Source organism: Vigna unguiculata, chromosome 3 (genome assembly GCF_037176805.1).
Source record: "Vigna unguiculata cultivar grain cowpea cultivar isolate G323 ecotype 2 chromosome 3, ASM3717680v1, whole genome shotgun sequence".
NCBI lineage: Eukaryota > Viridiplantae > Streptophyta > Magnoliopsida > Fabales > Fabaceae > Vigna > Vigna unguiculata.
The window spans coordinates 67,917,477-67,937,786 of record NC_140794.1 but is presented as its reverse complement, the minus strand read 5'-3'; the positions used below and the strand labels follow the sequence as shown (position 1 = coordinate 67,937,786).

General features: G+C 31.2%; 2 protein-coding genes across 5 annotated transcripts; both read left to right on the top strand.

Moving 5' to 3' along the window:
- The first annotated feature begins 2,033 nt into the window (after positions 1–2,033).
- Positions 2,034–8,139, top strand: LOC114177965 (BTB/POZ domain-containing protein). 2 transcript variants are annotated; one of them, XM_028063592.2, is made up of 13 exons: positions 2,034–2,174; positions 2,306–2,545; positions 3,218–3,401; positions 3,553–3,621; positions 3,724–3,822; positions 3,935–4,014; positions 4,105–4,933; positions 5,272–5,960; positions 6,835–6,919; positions 7,008–7,059; positions 7,166–7,215; positions 7,470–7,517; positions 7,617–8,139. In XM_028063592.2, exons 2-13 carry the CDS (start codon positions 2,307–2,309, stop codon positions 7,791–7,793), a joined length of 2,601 nt encoding a protein of 866 aa, XP_027919393.1. In that variant the 5' UTR covers positions 2,034–2,174; position 2,306; the 3' UTR covers positions 7,794–8,139. The 2 variants fall into 2 exon arrangements, with proteins under 2 accessions (XP_027919393.1, XP_027919392.1); XM_028063591.2 differs by having other exon boundaries at positions 2,040–2,174; positions 2,301–2,545.
- Positions 8,140–10,628: 2,489 nt separating this feature from the next.
- On the top strand, positions 10,629–16,969 carry LOC114178524 (ubiquitin-like-specific protease ESD4). 3 transcript variants are annotated; one of them, XR_003603334.2, is made up of 10 exons: positions 10,631–11,848; positions 12,041–12,117; positions 12,199–12,292; positions 12,420–12,518; positions 13,363–13,455; positions 13,550–13,669; positions 14,990–15,093; positions 15,785–15,857; positions 16,304–16,567; positions 16,742–16,969. XR_003603334.2 is itself a non-coding variant. In XM_028064487.2 (9 exons), exons 1-9 carry the CDS (start codon positions 11,015–11,017, stop codon positions 16,364–16,366), a joined length of 1,557 nt encoding a protein of 518 aa, XP_027920288.1. In that variant the 5' UTR covers positions 10,631–11,014; the 3' UTR covers positions 16,367–16,969. The 3 variants fall into 3 exon arrangements, 2 of the variants coding, with proteins under 2 accessions (XP_027920289.1, XP_027920288.1); XM_028064487.2 differs by having other exon boundaries at positions 16,304–16,969; XM_028064488.2 differs by lacking the exons at positions 16,304–16,567; positions 16,742–16,969 and having other exon boundaries at positions 10,629–11,848; positions 15,720–15,858.
- The last annotated feature ends 3,341 nt before the right edge of the window (positions 16,970–20,310 follow it).

The window sequence follows — 20,310 nt, the reverse complement described above, 5'->3', positions numbered from 1 at the left end:
TTACTAAAATATATTAAAGTTTACCTTTTAAAATTGACTTTAATTTAAATTATAAAATTAATCATAATTTTCTTTACGATCATTACATTTTCAAAACAACACTAAAACTATTTAAAAAGTATTTATATTCTTCCGAAATCTTTCAAAATGTGATGAATTTTTAAATTAAAAAGATCTTTTGTACTCTAGCACGCGGTAATGATCCACAATTTTAAAATAAAATAAAGGCTTAAATATCTTTTTGGTCCTCATTTTCGTAGTGTTTGTTGTGGATGGTCCTCATCTTGACAGAATGTTTAAAATGGTAATCATTTTTACCGAATGTTTAAAATTGTCATCATTTTCGCAATTCGTGTTTTATTTGGTCATTTTCTGTAACGTTGTTTAAACCATTAACGGAGCATTGTACATGGTAAGGAATGTTGTTTAGATATTTGGGATATTTGGGGATAAATAAGTGAGCTAGGGTTTTGGTAAGGAATGTTTAGACAGCTGGTGAGTTTTGGCAATCTTGTTCCTCCACTCCCAGTTGGTGTTGCTGCAATCTTCTTCTTCTTGCAATCTCATTATATAGGTTTGTTATGGTCCCAATCTTCTTCCTTTACCTTTAGTTGTAATCGTTGGAGTGGTAGTTTCAATAATGTGGGTTGCAACTTTTTCAAATGGTGGTGTTGATGAAAAGGATGTCATCATCATGATACAAATGAGGCAGATTAATGATTTGGAGAAGTCATTGAAGTTGCTGAGAAGAGGCTGCAATTAGTAATAGGGTTTACTTGCGTTGTTATTGTATTATTCGTATCGTTATTGTGTGTAATCTTTTAAAGTCCAATCTGTTTTGTACTATTGTTAAATGAAGAAATGAATTAGTTTGATTATGTTGATATGTTGATATTAGTCCCAACATGTTCAAAATGACATCTTAATCTGAGCATTGAAGTAAGTGATATTGATTTAAGCTTGGGAAAAATTAAATTGATCTAAGCTTGGAAAAAATTAAATTGATCTAAGTTTGGAAGAAGTTAAATTCATAACATTAATTCATCCTCATCAAAATGCATTACATCAGTGTTTGACAAAAGTGAAATTGAACGAAGTTTAAGGAAAGTCGTCAAAATGCAGTACATCAATAATGAATTAGAAATTTCAAAAAATAACTAAGACGTTTGTAGTTGCTATCATGGCCTCCTCCTGATATGTAATTTCATCCTAAACTAAGACGTTTGAGTTGTTTGAGTTTCAGTAGTTGGTGCATTCTTAGCTGTTGGTGCGTTCTCAGCAGTTTGGACATCCTATTATGTCCAATCTGACGACATATGCTACATTTTTTTATGCCCTCCTTTGTTGATTTGTGTGTTATCCTTTCTCAACTCCCACTCTTCCAACTTTATTTTTTGTCTTGGGTCTTCCTTGTAAGATCCTCTTATGTGGTGGATGGACGTCAGAGTAGAGAGTTATTTCCCATAAGACTTCACCATTGACTGGAAAGATGATGGATTGATATATTTATTTGGGAATGGAGGAACAAGATTGCCAAAACTGACATACTGTCCAAACATTCATTACCAACACCCTAGCTCACTTATTTATCCTTTTATCCTTAAATATCTAATTACATTACTACACATACACAATACACATGTACAGTATACGTAACATACCATAATACAAACAGTGCTACCTATACAATGTTCCGTTAATGATTTAAACGGCGTTACAAAAAAAGACCAAATAAAACACGAATTGCGAAAATGAGGATCATTTTAAACATTCTATCGAAATAAAGACCATTTTAAACATTCTATTCAAATAAACAAACACTACGAAAATGGGGACCAAAATAATATTTAAGCCTGAAATAAATTTTGTAATATTCTTCTCTGGATTCAATTTTGTCAATCTAAAATGTCTGTATTCATTTTCTATTTCTATGTATTTTGATTTCCATGGTGTTATTTTATTCTTAATTTGGTATTGTGTCGGAAAGTAAGTTAAAAAATGATATAGCGTTCCTTTTCGGACAGGGAAAAGAAAGAAAAGGGAAAAAACATTATAACAGTGATCCACAAAACAAGGGTGGATCACTACGAAGCGTTGCACTGAATCTGCAAAGACCCAAACACAATGAATTGAATTGGGCGAGATTCACAAAAACGCAGACGAAGAAGAAAAAGGTTATTATAATTATAGTAATTATTATTAGTGTAGTTAAAGTAGTGAAAATGAAATTCTCGCGCTAATAAAACCGTTGGATCGATCAACACTGTTATTGAGAATGAGAGTGTGCTTTTGATGTGCAGTGCAGCATGGAGGAGCCTCAGTATCGGGAGCATCCCAAAACCAAAATCGCCGCCATTCCGCCGCCGCAGCACTCCGACGGAGCCTCCGCGGAGTTGCGCGGCGTCGATTGCAACCTCGCTTCCCTTTGCGAGCATGTCCAAATCGAAGGCTTCAATTCGGGTTCCTTCTCCGACATCGTCGTCAATGCAATGGGTTCCACTTATCACCTTCATCGGCTTATCCTCTCGCGTAGTTCCTATTTCAGGTAACCGATTAATTAATTATTTTGTTTTATTATTGTGATTGTAATTATTGTAATTGCTCTACATCCATCAACTTTAACATTCGCTTTAGCAATCTGTTTGGGATGGTTGAAGAGGAATTGAAACGAGGGCGACGACGATGGTTGGTAAACCATCCTTTCTATCTTTCTCTCTTCTGTTTCACTTGTCCTGTGTCTTCCCTTTGTAGAAAACCATACTTTCATTGCTTCTCTCTTTCTTAGTCGCAGATGGAACCTGATAAGTTACCGAGGGTCACAGTGAAATATTTTTCCTCTCATCAATTTTAAACAAGTTTAACAAGAATTTTATAATATTTATCGCACTTAATTTCTTTTTCGATTCCCAAACTTTGTGCTTTATTTTCCTTGGCACATAACTCTATATTGTAGGTTTATTCCGATTGTTTTGTGAATTATGAACCTACACGCTGTATAATAGCTTGTAGTAAACGAGAAGGTTTTATGCTTTCATAGTCTGTCATTTAGTATATTGGAATCTGTAATAACTATGATAAAAGTCATACTAAGGAGGAGGATTTCTGATTTATTGAAAATGTAAAAAGATTTTGCATTGACCCTATATGGCTATTTAGCTCTTTATTTTGTTGGTCTGAGAAGATTACAGTTATTTATTGCATAATTCGCGTTTGTTAGGAACATGCTTCACGGGCCTTGGAAAGAAGCCAGTGCTCCTGTTGTGACTCTGCATGTTGATGATAAGAATGTTAATGACGAGGCAATTGCAATGGCGTTGGCGTACCTATACGGGCACCACCCTAAGCTTAATGATAGTAATGCTTTTCGTGTTCTTGCTGCTGCATCCTTTCTCGACCTTCAGGTATGATGTTTACAGGTTAAGTTGATGAATTCTGAACTGTTTATATATATATATATATATATATATATATATATATATATTATACTTTTTTAGTTATTGCTTATTAAATTTTGCAATATTTTTTCATTTGGTGTGTTATACATTTGTGTAGGATTTATGTGGAATTTGTACAGATTTCATTATTTCTGAGCTGTGGACTTCAAACTTCTTGGCTTATCAGGTTCAAGGATCCAGATGATTGTATAGCTTCATTGTAAAATTTAAATGATACTGTAAAAAGATTTGGTTAGTTATTAGTGGTTTATGATTGATTGTAAGCTAGGTGTTTGCGGAGAACCAAGACTATGGCATTCATGGGGAGCGTGTTAGAACTGCTTGCTGGGGTTACCTTTGTCAAAGTGGTGGCATGGAATTGAAAGAGGTAATGAGGCAAATAGAAGTGCTTGGTGTTGTATTGACTGTTCTGGTTTTTTATTATATGTGTATTGTGAGTTCGAGGATTAGGTTGGACTAAAAACATCTGCTTATTGCAGGTGCTTCCTAAACTTTCATCGCAAACATTACATGCATTACTGACTTCTAATGATCTATGGATACCCAATGAAGAGAAAAGGTAAGTGGTTCCAAATTTTTATTTGGGTTCTGTGGTTAAGAGATTGCACTTTGTAAGCTGTGTAACACTTCTCTATAACGTTATAAAAAGGTTTGAATTGGCTTTGCACACATTCCTGGCAAAAGGTGCTCATTGCAAGGTTGAACATCTTTCGCATGGAATTTCTGGTTCTGAGTCTGCCACTGGTATTCATGCTGATTCTATTAACAGCAAGGGAAAAAGTGTAATTGATAGCTGCACTACTAAGAGGTTGGAAACTGACCTTGGAAAAATGAATCTTAAAAGTGGTTTAAAGGACCCGAGCACTTCAAGTGTTCTAGTTGAGCTTGCAGATCCAGTGGCAGACTTCAACGATGGTGTTTCTGTTTCCAATGAACAGGTTCAACAAGCTTCATATGTCCGTACACCAAACCTGAATCCAAGATATTCTGGTGACATGGAAGGACCATCATTGGGTAATTCATTGCCTGATACAGATGTGATGACAACATCATGCTATGTGGACATGCCTCTTGGTGCAGAAGCTACAGCTATGGCAGCCCCTGGAGTGGTTATTGAAGGGCCGTCTTCCGAAGGACCTTGCTACCAGTTGGAGGACAATAGTTGGTTTGTTAGGGATCCATCAAGACATTGCTTGTCATCAAATTCTTGTAATGAGCTGACGTCCAGTGATTGGGGAAGATATGGAACACCATTGTTTTCATGGAATGGCCAAGTTGTTGGCAGAAGACAGCTTAAAGCTCACCCCAGAACAAACTACAGAGGTCACGGAGATGAATATGATGCATTTTTCAATATATTTGAAGGGGGATCCCTTTTATATTGCAACATGTCTTTTGATGCGCTTCTAAATGTCAGAAAGCAACTTGAAGAATTAGGTTTCCCTTGCAAAGCTGTAAACGATGGTCTTTGGCTTCAGGTTAGACTGAGATTAATGTCTTTTAAAATTAGTTTGCATTTTCCATCTTAAAAATGCTTATATAATTTAAAGTTACAGTTTCCATCATGCCTCTAAAGCAAACAAACAGCTAATTTTGTAAAGTAACAACTTATACTTTTCTTTTGCCTCTAAAACAAACCTAATATCTGCCTCAAAAAACTTCTATCCCTGAAAATATTTAAATGTTACAATGTAATCTTTGCTGATCAATCATTCAATATATAGGTCATTGAACTTGGTACAGAAATTGTTATTCTTGGTTGGGAAATGTTGTTGACATTATTGTTTTGGTGTTTTATACTTTATCCCTTCCTTAGATGCTTCTTAGTCAGAGAGTACAGGAAATTGCCGCTGATACATGCAAAGTTTGCTCCCTCACGAATTGCACTTGTCAGAAGCAATTTGCATTTTCACATGGAGCTTCTACATCTGGATCTTACATGCAAGAACATAATCAGAACATTATGCCTGCCAGTGTGGGAAGTATATATGTTGCTGAATCTTCTGCAGGTGAAAGAAATGGTCTTTTTAGACCTGTACGAGTGCATGTTAGAGGTGCTATTGATGGGCTTGCAGGTATTGGCCGTGGAACTACTTTTGTTCCGGCATCTTGTTCGCATCCTACACGTTTCGTCTTTTCTCGTGTACCATTTGGTGTTGGCAACAGAAACTATCCTCAGTCTGCAGCCAATGATGATTCAGAGACACGTGCTGACCCAAATGGTGACCTGTCTGGAGATGGATTGACAGCTGTAGTTGGGTTAAGCCAGGGAGGGAGTAATGGAACAAATGTACATACGGAGCTAACACAAAGGGGGTATGAAATGGGCATGCAAAGCAGCATGTCTGGAAGTAATGCTGGAGATGCAAGTACTGGTGGTATCCCCATGCAGATGTTAGAGACACCAGAACATACCATTGGTATAGAATGGGACAATGTCAACAGTGCTTCCATATCACTGGATATGAAAACACCTTTAAGCCATTTCCCCCCTTTTCGCTTTGGGTAAGTTAACCACTTTGCAACTGTTGTCAATTTTTAACATATGAGGTATATATTGATAGTGGTGGGTCAGCTTGCATATTCACCATTCCATGAGCTTTTGGTGAGTCAATTTGATCTGATAATCTTCCTCAGCTAATCGTCTTTCCTTGGATGGTTTTCTTTGGATACTTTCATTACCAGAACCTGGTTGTTGATGCTATTTTGTAGGACTTTCCAAGTCTTTCTTAGACCATTGGTCGGACCAATTTGTTAGGAACCAAGAATTGAAAAGAGAGAGAAAAGAAAAGAAAAGTTTTTATTAAATAGAATGAAAAGATCAAGAAATAGGAGAGCACTCTCTCCTTCAAGGGCTTCCCCCCTACAGAAAGAGCTAATGCTCAGTCTATAAAATTCACCTCCTTAACACCTCAAGTAATTAGCTCATGAATATTCTAACTATCTTAACTAAATTCTCTTCTCCTTGTATCTTAACAGTTCATTCCTTTCTCCATGTTTCATTTCACTCGTGTGTCCCTCATACAATTATCACCTCTAACTGAAGTTGAGTTGTCTGCTTTGACGAGGGGAATTGATACATACTTGCTCTTGAATAATGATTCTTTCTTGACTTTTTCAGACTGATTTTTCTTTTAAATTGGATTTTGATGTGTCTAAAATTTTATGGTCTATGATATTTCCTGAATCCATGGAAGGTATCTTGTAATCTGGGTTGGTTTCAGGGGGGACCTCTTGCAGTTTCTATTATTTCTATTTTTTTATTTTTTTTTAGTTTTTTTGTCATATAACACATACATGCGTCTTGCTTCCCAAATTCCTGGGCACATAGTTTCATCAATTTATGTAAATGTTCTGTAAATTTCTACTGCTTTTGCAGTGTACGTTTTGAGGATGTGCATAGGCTTGGTGATGGCCAGGTCAAGCATTCTACAGAAGTTTTCTACGCTGGTTCTTTGTGGAAGGTACATGGACGTGAATTCATCTTCATATTCATTTAATATGATTTTGCATGTCCTGGTATGAATAAAATTTGTTTGTTTGAATCATCAGATCAGTGTACAAGCTTTTAATGATGAAGACCCTCAGAGACGGAGAACCCTTGGTAATGCTTTAATACATCAAAATTCTTCTTACCTTCGGGATGTGAATTAATTTAAATAAAGAAAATCTTTTGTCTGTCTGGAAACTTATTTTCAATGTCAATGCAGGGCTGTTTCTTCATCGTCGGAAAGCAGAGATAACTGATATACATAGAAAGGTTAGCTGAACATTTATTTTTTGTATTTGAATGAATTAAGCCTAAATATAGTTTGGAATTAGATTATGCTGTTAAGCTTGAAAAGCTTAATGCCTTTAGCAGTAGTTTAATGCCTTCTTATTTCGTTTTGTTTCTAGACAGTTGATTATATGGCCTGACATGTATACTTTCTAGCTGATTTCCCCGTTGCTTCAATTATAGACCTTCAATTAGATGCTATATCTGACTTTCATATCTTTGAAATGTGTTATCAGGTGCACATGTATGTTGATTCACGTGAAAAGGTGACTGCACGCTACCAGGTAATATCAGCCATGAATAACACATTAATATTCTGGTGCTTCATAACTTTCTACCATTTTGATTAACTATTCTGGGATTGTTCTGTTTATGTCATTCAGTTAACTGTCCCATCCAAGAGGGAAATGATGGTGTTTGGAAGCTTTAAACAAACAGGCACACTTCTACCTAAATATCCGAAGGGATGGGGTTGGCGAACTGCTCTGTTATTTGACGAGGTTGCTGATCTTCTCCAAAACGGTGCCCTAAGGGTCATTGCTGTAGTGCAGCTTGTATGAAAACAGTACAAGCACAAAGCTCTTGCACTCCATACCTCAAAATGCTAATGGCTGTTTCTTGTGATAGGAAATTTACTGGTCAGCCTTTTGTTTTGTAAAACGTTAACTTTTTTTCTCCCGTGTTAGTGTTAGTGTTAGGAGACGGACGATGGTGAAAGCTTCATTGTACATGATAAATATTGAGAACTTATGAAGCTGCATGCCATTGTATGAATAGCATGGGATCGTTGTACTATACACCATTCGGCATTGCTTTCTATTTCTTCGTATAAGCAAGCACCGCATCATGATGTTTGCAATTTTAGATGTCCTTTTTACTGTAAAATAAAATGTCTCCTTTTTGTAACGTCTTTTTATTTTGTCTACTGTCTAACAATAACCATTGTCTTCCGACTATGATAAAGGAAGACTAGTTTTGATCAAATGTTGTTACAAATAAAATTCACCGGGTAAAGTGTGAACAGTGAATTTAATAATAGGTTGGGCTAGGATTAAATTGAGTATGATACCAATTTATCTAGCATCTTTATAACTGATATACTTAAAAGAAAAAAATATCCTTTAGCATCAAATATATAATACGAAAATAAATACATAAACAACATTTCTTATAATAAATGTATGATTAGAGACGATAAACTTTTATTACATTTGACGTGTTCCTTATTTATATAATTATAACATATTTATTTAAATTGATATTTTATCTTTCAAATAATTTAATTCATTTAATCTTTGACGTTTTTAAAACACTTAAAAGAAATGTTACCGTTACATCAAATTAATATTAACTCGGTGAGTAAATAAATCATACTGTAAGTTACAAAACAATAAATATGCTAAAATACTTTTATCATAGAATGTGACTTCTTTTTTTTTCATTAAAATGAGATACTTTTACTCCCCTCCCTTCCTTCGGTCGTGTAAATCCAAGCCTCTCAAACATTTTTTTTTTTTACTTTAAAATAAACATATAACAGATTTTTCTTTTACAAATTAATTTCTAGATAAATTATTTCTAATTTAGAACTTGATTTTTTTCATATTTACAATTATGTCCTCCAAAATTCTTTCACATTATTCAAAGCGGGTTAAGAGTTTTGAAAGGCTGAAACAAAATTAAATAAAGAAGCATTTTATTTCAATTTTTTTTTCGAACCTTTTTTATGAAAAAAATTTGGCTTCTGAATATAGTTTGATGAAGGAAAATGCCTAAAATATACATTCTTAGTAAAATTTATATTATTGATTTTAATATAACCTTTTTTACAAATAAATTTTTTAAATTTGTATCAATATTCTTCCATTGGTTTGGATCTCGTCATCATGTTTGAGAATTAAAATTATCTTATCACTACCCCTTCTCTTTCTCTGTTTCATTCCTATATTTATCTATTTATATATTTTTGTTGTTGGTTTCACCTATTTTTATATTGTTATTATCTTGCATTCAAAGAAAACTCACATGTATTTTTTAATTTTTTTATTATTTATTTTTATAAATTTATTCATACCTCTTTTTTGTCATGCAATTAAAGTCTCAATTTTTCAATTCTACTAGACTTTTAAGTCGTTTGATTCAAATTTTCTAGTTGACATATTTACATATTTTTATATAAAATATAAAATTATAGTATATAAAACATACAAAAGATAAGTATATGAAACAAATAAGTTAAAACAATAAAACCAGGTTTAGGTTGTCAGTGAGGTAAACTTGATCGTAGACATATAGTATATGAAGTCTCAAACTTCTTTCTCTTTTTCAAGTCTCAAACTTCTTTCTCTTTTTTAAGTCTCAACTTTTTCAGGACCTATAAAGTTTATTTTAAAATTAATCATTAATAATAAATTAAACAAGATTATTGTTCATCTCAACTCGACCAATACGTTTTTTCCTAAACTTAAATTATTATTCTAAAAAAAACTTATGATCCAATTAATCTATTATCCACAAAAAAGACTAAATCTTAATATAATTAATAGTTTTGTAGACAAGATGTGGACAAAAAAGAAAACACTATTCTAATTTTAATACAAATCTAACAAATACCATAAAAACAAAAGCAACACAAATAAGAAAAAAAAAACATACTTAGAATAAATGAAGATGTAAAGATTAACACATACAGAGATCATGAGAGTCAAGAAATATAATATGTTAAAACTCTAACCTTATTAAAAAAACTCTAAAATATAAGAAATAAATAAGAGATAATATAAGTCACAAAGAGATAAAAGAAGAAAATAGAATTAAAATTAATTATGAGAAAATAAACATAACTCGTTAAATCATATTTTATTATAAAAAAATCAACTCATTAAATATTATCTTTAATATCACTAAAAATTAACAAATACTAATAATAATTTAATGTAATTATATTACTAATAAAATGTTATTTTTGAGATATTTTTTTTCTTAAATAAAATTTTATAATTAATTCAAGTAATAAAAAAATTTAGGTACTTTTGAAATATAATATTATAATTAATTTAATAAAAAAATATTAATAAAGAAAATTGGCATTTTTTTCTTTGAAAGTATAAAGAGAGTGCTTCGTTTATTTTATCTTAAGCGGATCTTGACAGTATTTTTAAAGGAAAAACAACTCTTAATTTAAGAACTTGATACTAATATGCAGTTTAATAGCCAAGTGGTGAAACCAGTAATTCTTGATAAATATAAATATGTATATGTAGAGAGTATGCATGAAACTATTTTCTTCATCACTCTAGATAATAGCATTAAATTTTTCAATCATATATTTTTCTCTAGCTCTTCAAATATATTAAAGTTAACTCGTTGAAGATAAAAGAGAGAAAAACGTAAATTAAAGGGAGAAAAGGGTAAAAGTTTGGAAAGAAGAGTAGTTGTTGTTTGTGCCGCGAAAAAGAGAAGAAAGAGAAAAGGTCATCCTCGGCGGAACAGGCGCGGAGGTGAATCGCCAATCAACAACAGATCCACACCACCATTCACACCCCACTCCAATTTCTCTTCTCATTCTTCTCATCTCTTCATACCTTTCACCTTTCAATTTCTCGCGCTCAAACTCTTCCACCCAATTCCGTTTCCCTCATTTCTCAATTCCACCTTCTCACTCTCTTCTATGCCGCTTCTCATAAACCCTAACGCAACGTTTCTCTTCAATTCCCTTTTCCTTTAGGGTTTCGCCCAATCCCCAATTCTCCCAACCTTCACTGGACATGCTCGTTCTCCGATGGCCGTCGTAACTAGCAACGGCAAGCGCCGCCCGAATTGGCTCTCTGCGGCTCACCACCTTCCATCTCCCAATTCCAAAAGGCTCAGACTGTCGGCAACATCCGACAACCACGCGGACCCTGTGTTATCCTCGAGTAGTATCGTTTCCAGAATTTCCAAATACCCTGAAGCCAAGCCACTGGGGCGTAGGGAGGTTCACGCGCCGTGTAGACCCCGTAAGTTTGATTTTCCTACGTTTAATAGAATGAAATCGAGCTTGAATGCTAGTAGTAGTTATTATGATCGCAAGGAAGAGATTGTTAACGATGTCGGCAACACGCTGAGTGAAAATTACGAAAGGGCGAAAAAATCAGCGTTAGCTAGCATTAGGTTTGAGGAAAAGGGTAAGGAGGTGATAGAAGTGGATGATGGTAGTCCCAAGGGCATGGTTTCCGAAGATTCGGGCGTGGAGGAGGTTCGTTTTAGGGAAGATGGACGGGATGTGCGCTCTGTGGTGACGGAGCACAAGTGGCAAGAGGGTGATTTGGTTGTGACTGAAGTGAAGGATTTGAAAGCTAAGGATGTGCGTGGCGGTCCTCAGCAGCAGTCAGCTTCATCTGTGGTTTCGGAGTTGACTAACGGCGATTTGAATGTTGTTAATGCTGTGAAGATGTTCGGCACTCTATCTTTAACTCCTGAGCGTGATCTTTCGGATGTTCATGCCTACAAGAAGTTGCTTGAGGCTGTTGACAAGCGCTCGGATACGATTAAGAGGCTGTCGGCTGAAATTAAGCTTAATGAGAAGCGTAGGTCCACATTTGAATTGTTGCGCCCGAAGAAGGAACTAGTACAGGTAAAGACTTGTTAACTGCCCCGTGTTTCTATATTTTATCTGATGAGGCTGTAATTATTGCTTAGGTGTATGCTTTCCTCTTTTGTTTTGTTCAACATTTATGATGATGCATTGCAATGTGCCACTGTATTATTAAGCCATAGGAAACTGTAAATGTTAGTGCAGTTGACAAAAAATTAATATGGCTTTCAGGAAGTGCCATTGGAACCTTTTATTCCTCTTACTGAAGATGATGAGTTAGAGGTTACACGTGCCTTTTCTGCCAACAGGTATTTTTTGAACTTTTTGGCTATATGCAATTGACAAAGGTTTTAGCTGTACCTTATCATATTGAGGGCCTACTTCTACAGGAGGAAGATCTTGGTTGCCCATGAGAAATCGTGCATTGAGGTCTCAGGAGAAAAATTTCAATGCCTTAGACCCGGTGCCTGGTTAAATGACGAGGTTACCTTGTTTTCTTATTGTTTCTTTAAACTATGTTGAATTGCTATGAAAGAGAAGAAAGTTAATATCTAAAAATTTCAGTGTCAATGATTTGAGATTCAGTGATCTTATACCTTTACATTTCCAGGTAATAAATTTGTACCTTGAATTGCTAAAAGAAAGGGAGAGAAGAGAGCCCCAGAAGTTTCTGAACTGTCATTTTTTCAATACTTTTTTCTACAAGAAGGTATACTATCCATATAAACTGAATAGTGCTTGCAAACACATGTTTCTTTCGACTGTGCTTTATTTTAATCCTCTAGTGCATGTTTTGTAGATTTATTTTTGGGGCTCATTTCTTCCGTGGAAAGTAAAAGTAATGAAAACGTTTTCTAAGAAACATGTCTTAAAATGTTTTGCACTGGAAACACGATAGTTCAATACGGATACAAATTATGAACCTGAAGGCCAATTTTCCGAATCATGAGTCATAAGATTCATGATCAATAATAAAACATAACATATTTACATATGAAAGAGACGAAGGCAAATTCACTATCAATAACTAAAAAATATTACTTTAGGAGCAATTTAACATAAATAAACATCTATATATATTAGCATTATGAGTCAAATAACAAAGTGGCAAGCTTCAGAATAATTTTATTTTAGCTTCCAAAATATCTTGAAAGAATTAGTGACAAAATAAGCTATGGATGATGGTAGTACTCTGGTAACATGTTAGAAGAGAGAAACCGAGGAATATAATGAATCCCTTGTGTTGAGTAGATACGTGAGTATTCTTATTTATAATGAAGAAAAGATACAATAAAAAGGAACAAAATTAATATATATAATGAGAAATATTTGGTAAGATATTTCCTTCTCAAATCATATCATATCTCCCTATTTAATGTAATCAAATAATATCTTTAACACAAACCAATATCAATATTTTGAACAAGACTCCCCTATCCATGCCATAAGCAGGAGAAATAGAAACATCATGCATGCTATATCTTTTGTTTTATCTGCAATTTAGTCATATTGATCTGTCATTAATGTTTTTATTTGTGAATTCTACTTACCAGTTAATAAGTGGCAAGGGTGGTTATGATTTCAAATCTGTGAGGAGATGGACCAGCCAAAAGAAACTGGGATATGGCCTACATGAATGTGATAAAGTAATTATGTTGAAGGAATTATTAAATGTTTCCCTTTTTATAATCATCAAAATTGGTTTTTATGCTCACCTTTTACCTTATTTGTTTTTCCTAGATTTTTGTTCCTATCCATAAAGAGATCCATTGGTGCTTGGCTGTTATCAATAAGAAAGATAAGAAATTTCAGTACTTGGATTCACTGAAAGGAATAGACACCCATGTGATGAAAGTTCTGGTAAGTTTAACTGTTAAGTTTGGTCTTCCTATCTGCCTATTGCTTGTAAAAGGATATTTTAGAAGTGATGACAGCGAGTTGGTGATAGTCATAGAAAAATCTTAGGTTTCAATCAAGAATCATCAACACTTTTAGTGATAATTCTATCCCCCACTATTTTTTTTTTAACTCAATATTGTATCTTTTCATTTTTAATATTGTATGATTTGTGATTTGAGTAACCGGATTCGATCCAATTGTTTTATCTCCTTTTGGATGTCAAATAAGTGATAGACTAGCGATATGTTTTCAATCTCTCAAGGGGAAGCCATGCTTAAAGTATTTAAAAATAAAAATTCTATTCCCTCTTCAATTTTGATACTGCCTTTTAGTCTTGTTTTTTATTTTTGGGGAATCTCCTGCTCTTCCTTTTGGACAAGGCATCTAAGATAAAATAAGGCTACAGCTGATTTATATCACTTAAGCAAGTCAATGGTTAAAGTTATGTTGAATATCAAAACTAACCATGTTTGGATTCACACAAGCAGGTTATAACAAAACTTTTAGGTCTGATGCGTAGAATTCAATTTGATGGGTTGAACATCTTGTTTGTCCAGGCCATCTGGTGATGTCGAGAGATCATGCATGTGTCTGTATTGTCTCAATCCGGTCATTAAAAATAAATTTAGGTGGATGAGGATTGAGGAAGCTAAACAGTCAAAATTGATAAAAAGTGAAATAGATAAAAACAAAACATTGAATACCTAGAGTGTAATTTCAGGCAGCCTACAACATATATATATATATATATATATTATATATAATCAACCAAGAACTATGGAATGAGATAACCACCTAATTATAAAATAAATTATAATTAGTACCCAAATATGTGTGTGCCGGAAAGTTGACATGGTATTTGAATTTGAACACTAAACTTTTAGATGTATTTATACATTGTGCATATATTATAAATATACTTTTGAGTTAGTTGTGTTTATGATCTTATTAATTATAAATTAAAATTATGTTGGATATAAGCTAGTTTTAGGAAACATGAGATCTTCAATAGATGATACACAAAAAAATAAAAAATAAAGTCTTTTGCTTTGATGAGGTGCGTAAGTGTGACTCTGGATTGTATAATGTTTTTAGACGTTTAGTTATCGAGACAACATTTTCAAGGTTAGAAGAAATATATTTATGTCATCACTCACACAATACCGTTAGGTAACAAGTCCGTGATCCTCACTGGACTTGAGATGGGACTCGGGAAAAATATATAGATGTCTTAACATTTATGTGTGGCAATTTCTGATATTTGTCATTGGTGTCTACCAGGCTAGCTATATTGTAGATGAAGTAAAGGACAAGACTGGAAAAGATCTTGATGTAAGTTCTTGGGAAAAGGAATTTGTTGAAGACCTTCCTGAGCAGCAGAATGGGTTTGTTTTCTTATCTTTTGTAATTCACTTAATATATCATTAGTTTAGCATTTCCCCCTATAAAAATGAAGAAATATCTTCTGTAATAAAAAATAATCGGTAGTAAATTCCCACTGCTGATGAATTTTATATATATATATATATATATATATATATATATATATATCTTATAAACAGATTTTATGCATTGACCATAAATTTTGAATTTACCGGAGGATCTATTTTTTGACTCTGTTAATTAATTTGTTGATTATTTATCATCAAGACTTTGTATGGATTAATTAGTCCGAAGGGCTCACTACAGGAAGTTTTAATTTTCTATCGTCTCTGAAGGTAGTCATGGTGATCATTTGTTGTAATTATTATTAATGCGTATGATTTTGTTCATCAGATTTTGTGGCATGTCAATTGCCCAATATAAATGTAGATCCCAAGTATTGATGATTTTAGGAAATTGCTATTTATTTAGCATTGGATAAAGGCTTTCTGAATAATCTAACAAAGTTCTTCTATTACTCTGTTGGAAAGAATATCTTTAAGGGCGAGCTTGGTAGGACTTATAAGAAATTTTTTAGATATCAATACTTTACGAATGCAATCTCACTTTTCATTCTATTCTTTTGTAGCTCTGAAGTATTTCCTGTAATTTGTGGGCGAATTGTTTTCTAAATGCAACTTAATATTTAAACAGGTATGATTGTGGGGTTTTTATGATCAAATACGCTGACTTCTATAGCAGAAACTTGGGGCTGTGTTTCAACCAGGTTGGATATTATAGTTTTCTATTTCTGAAAGAAAATCATGCCTTTGTTTTCTGTTCATTATAGCATTTAATTTTATTTTTCCTGAAGCCATGGACTTCTTTGGTCAGTCATTTCATTCACCTGTTTGATAAGGAATACTTTCTTACTGTTATAAAGGATATATTGCGTTGCTACCTAGAGTTTTTCATAATAGAATATTTCAACTTTCAAATCTTCTAAATTGCTTGAAGTTTTCTTTTTAAGATTAAAAATTGTTTGTCTATGGTGTGACTAATAGCTGTTTTAATACCCAAGTTTCCTTGCCCAATGGAACATTCTAAAATGAACTAATTAATTACTCTTTAAGTTTGGCCTCGCCATATTGGCTGAGGAAGGCGCTTTTCTGTAACTATTTTTTTCATGTGGTTTCTGAATTGAGTTCCTCTTCCCATAAATTCCATTTGTAGGAACACATGTCGTACTTCCGGCGCAGAACAGCTAAGGAAATCTTGAGATTAAGAGCTAACTAAGCTAAAGAATGTTTTATCTGTATTTCCACAATGGATTTTTCTCATCAGAAAACTGAAACAGTCAATTACGTCAAATCAGTTGATCAATTTCTGATGAAGTATCCTTCACTCCTGTCACTATCTTGGCCATAACCATTCAAAAGTTCTGGCATTTGTTAGATTGTGGACTGGACTTATTATGCACATCGTCCTGATATCCAGGTACACCATTAGGTAGTGTAGTATATGCTACGCAAAGGTGAATCATAGATATTCGTTATAAGGTCGTGATTTTAATTATGTAATGATAACTGTGTTCCATCACCGTTTTTGGTGTCTAGTTACTATTTGCGTCCTTTTCTACTGAATTTTGAACTTGTTTGTGCGGTGATGCAGAGCCCTCGTATCAGGCGAGTTAAGAGCAGTGAAGAAAACGGGGCATTACTAAGGTTTTGATTATGTGAAGCAATGTTATGAAGCATTTTAGAATGTGTTTAGAACAACTAATTTTAGGAGTTAGACTTTATTTATTAAGTATATATATTTTTCTTTTTCAGAAATGTGTTTAAAATAAAACTGATTCAATTTCAAAATCTTTGGTATAGTGAATTCAATTTCAATTTAGATTAAGTGTCTGAATTAAAGGTTTTATCCCTTAGTTGCTTCGTAGTTTATAAAAGAAAGAAAATTGTTGAAACATAATGGATATCATTCAATTTAAAGTCTTCTTTATAGAAGAAGAATGAAGGCAATTTAAAACAAATTTTGGAAGAGGTTTTTTATCTGTACATTATTTTTTCCTAATATCTTTAATAAACTTCAGTTTACACGCAGAGAGTGCAGTTCTGAAAATAATTAAACTACTAATCTTTTCTTCGGCCTTGTGATCATCACTTCGGTCCTGGCATTGATCCATTAATTCTAAAATATTCAAATTTTAAGTTCAATACAAGTATTTTTCAGATAACCATTTGATAAGATTTATAGATATGTGTAAATGATTTTTATAAAACATAATATCGCCACTTATATTAAATGTTTAAATATACATTCAGTTATTTGATTATCGGTTATTAAATGATACATTTCAGTTTTAGTCTAAATTTGGTATAATTTTGTTTTCATTTGTAAAAAATTGATTAATTTGTTATTTTTCCTAAAATTTGTTGAAATTAATCAAAGGTTTTTCATAAAAGTTTATAGTTTTTAATTAGGATTATCTATTTTCTTGGTATAATTAACATAACCTTAGTTTCAATAAAAATTATTAATCCATTTCAAAAAATTTAACAAAAAAAATTAAATTATATCAATTTTTTTAGAAATCATGATTAATTTGTATTAATTTTTATAAATTGAGACCTATGATTAAAAAAAATTGAAAAATTATTTTCTGAAAGAACACATTAATCAAATAACTGATTAAACCAATTTCATGAACTTCGAAACAAAAAAAAAAAGGTTTATTTTCTTCCTTAGATCAATTCTCTTCAAATGAATAATCTGGAAGGAAAGCCAAACATGTGTTGATATTTAATGATAAAATCGAATATGTTGTCATAAATAATGTGTAACTTTTAATCATGAGCAAAATTTGGAACATATAATTGACAAAAGTACCTTTTAAATTATAGGATTAAGATGATTAACTTTTGATTTGAATGAATAAAATTAAATTTATTTTAAGTTTGAGAGATTAAAAACATTCAAATTTGTATTAAAATTTTCATGTAATTATTTTATTTTAATATAGTATTTTGTATTTTTATTTTAAATGCAAAAGTCTTATTATTATTATTAATGGAAATATAGCTATTTTATTTAAATTTAAACTTAACTAACATGATATATTTGATTTAGATTTTGAGTTTACTTGGAAATTATTTTCTTAGTTATATATATCAGTAGTGATATTATATATATATATATATATATATATATATATATATATATATATATATATATTTACATGAAGGACAAAAACATTAGTAAACGTTTGTTGGAATCTATTTTTAAATATTTGAGACTCTAGATAAGATTGTGTTAAACATTGATATAAATTTTGATATGTAAAATCTATTAACAATTTATCATCGTATAAAATTTTATTAAAAAATATAAAGTATAGAGGAACCACACTAAAAATATAATAAAAAATTGAAAATCACAATTACGACAAGTTATGACTTGTGCAGATAATTAAATTTATTTTTAGTAAAATATATTGTTAGAAATCTTTGTATAAGTTTTTCAAAATATAAAACAGTAATGCCTTTTTTATTAAAATGTTTAATATTATTTAAAAAAAAAAATATACTTCTTATTTTGTTTTTTATTTTTTAAAAATGGTTAGGAAAAAAAATAAAAATTAAGTTATAAAAAAGTAATTTAAAATAATTAATTATAAATGTCTAGTTTAAATTATAATCAATTGTAAACTAAAAATTAATTTACATTTTTTTAATGTAATTTGTAATAAAATTTATTATTATTTAAAAAATTATAATTGAACATATTTGTGATCAATAATAACAATACTGTAAAATCTAAATTTAATATTATAAAATTAAAATTTATTCATTCTTAAATTTTTTTTTATTTTTTTAAATAATAAAAAATTAATCTAATTGTCTTAAACTATTTTTTCTTATCTTAATTTTATATTTTAATGTTTATTATTATTATTATTATTTTTAATAAAACATAAAAAATAAGGGTTAAATATGTTTTTGATCCTCAAGTTTCAGTAAAATTTGGAATTAGTTCATTTTTAAAATTTTTGACTAATTTAGTTTTTCATCTTTAAAAATGCATGAATTTAGTCATTTTAATCAATTTTTGCTAAGTTTATATGACGTTTCAAGTGCATTTCATGATAGTATTTGAATTATTTACACCGTTTAACACATTTTCACCTCAATGTTAATTCAAATATTATCATAAAATGCGTTTAAAATGTCAAATAATGTTAACAAAATTTGATAAAAATAACTAAATCAATTATTTTTAAAGATGAAAGACTAAATTGATATACTGAGGGACAAAAACATATTTAACCAAAAAAATAAATGGATCTCTCCGAATTCAGTTTCTAAAAGCCAAATTTTGAAGGGGTTTTGATATGGACAGAAAATAAATCAATTGAGAAGTTGTGTTTGGGATAGCCGAATTCTCAACTATTACCGCAAAGATCTATTTAAAAAAACAATATTCTACTGGATCCATTTAAATATTTTTTTAAAAGAATATTATTTAGAAGAAAAATAAAAAATATTATTTTGTAATATAATTTTGAATAAAATTTATTATCATAACAACATGTAAAAAGAGATGAATAAAAAATAAAAGATAAGTTTACAAATTTATAACATTATTATATATGGTTACTTGTTATAGATATTTTTTATATTTTATTATTTTTATTTTTATTTTTATTTTTTTCCCGATTTAGAAAAAAATTGAAAAACCCTTCTACAATAAACCATAGAATAATATTTCACTAAATCTATTTAAGAAACTTTTCTTTAAAAATGTATTATTTTTTGAAAAAAGAAAATCTCATACGTTCATATAAAAATTTTCTGCGAACAATCATTCCAAGAAAACATTGTTACCTATTTAAATTCCAAATTTAGAAAAAATAAAAAAGTTTCATTCTATTCAAGAGTAATTTGAGTAGAATTACATAATAACTCCTTATATATTTCAATTATTTAATTTTTAAATATTTTGATATAATTTAAATGATTGTCTATATATAACTATAGTATTTAATTAAGATACAAAGCATAGTACTCTTAATGCAATGTTTTACAGGTGTATACTGTAAAACCTTGAATAACCAGATCTCAATTCATTGAGAAGAAAATACATACCAAATAATAAAAAAAATATAACTAATGGTTTTCTGTATTTTATACCAATAATGATAAAGAAAGAAAAGACTAATAGAAACCAATGCATAA

What these genes read in the sequence shown, in the direction of transcription:
- LOC114177965 (XM_028063592.2), top strand. Translation starts at nt 2,307, where the DNA reads ATGGAGGAGCCTCAGTATCGGGAGCATCCCAAAACCAAAATCGCCGCC. An exon ending in TCGCGTAGTTCCTATTTCAG is followed by an intron (nt 2,546 to 3,217) that starts GTAACCGATTAA and finishes CGCGTTTGTTAG; the next exon opens with GAACATGCTTCACGGGCCTT. An exon ending in ACGATGGTCTTTGGCTTCAG is followed by an intron (nt 4,934 to 5,271) that starts GTTAGACTGAGA and finishes TCCCTTCCTTAG; the next exon opens with ATGCTTCTTAGTCAGAGAGT.
- LOC114178524 (XM_028064487.2), top strand. Translation starts at nt 11,015, where the DNA reads ATGGCCGTCGTAACTAGCAACGGCAAGCGCCGCCCGAATTGGCTCTCT. An exon ending in CGTGCCTTTTCTGCCAACAG is followed by an intron (nt 12,118 to 12,198) that starts GTATTTTTTGAA and finishes CTACTTCTACAG; the next exon opens with GAGGAAGATCTTGGTTGCCC. An exon ending in CTTCCTGAGCAGCAGAATGG is followed by an intron (nt 15,094 to 15,784) that starts GTTTGTTTTCTT and finishes ATATTTAAACAG; the next exon opens with GTATGATTGTGGGGTTTTTA.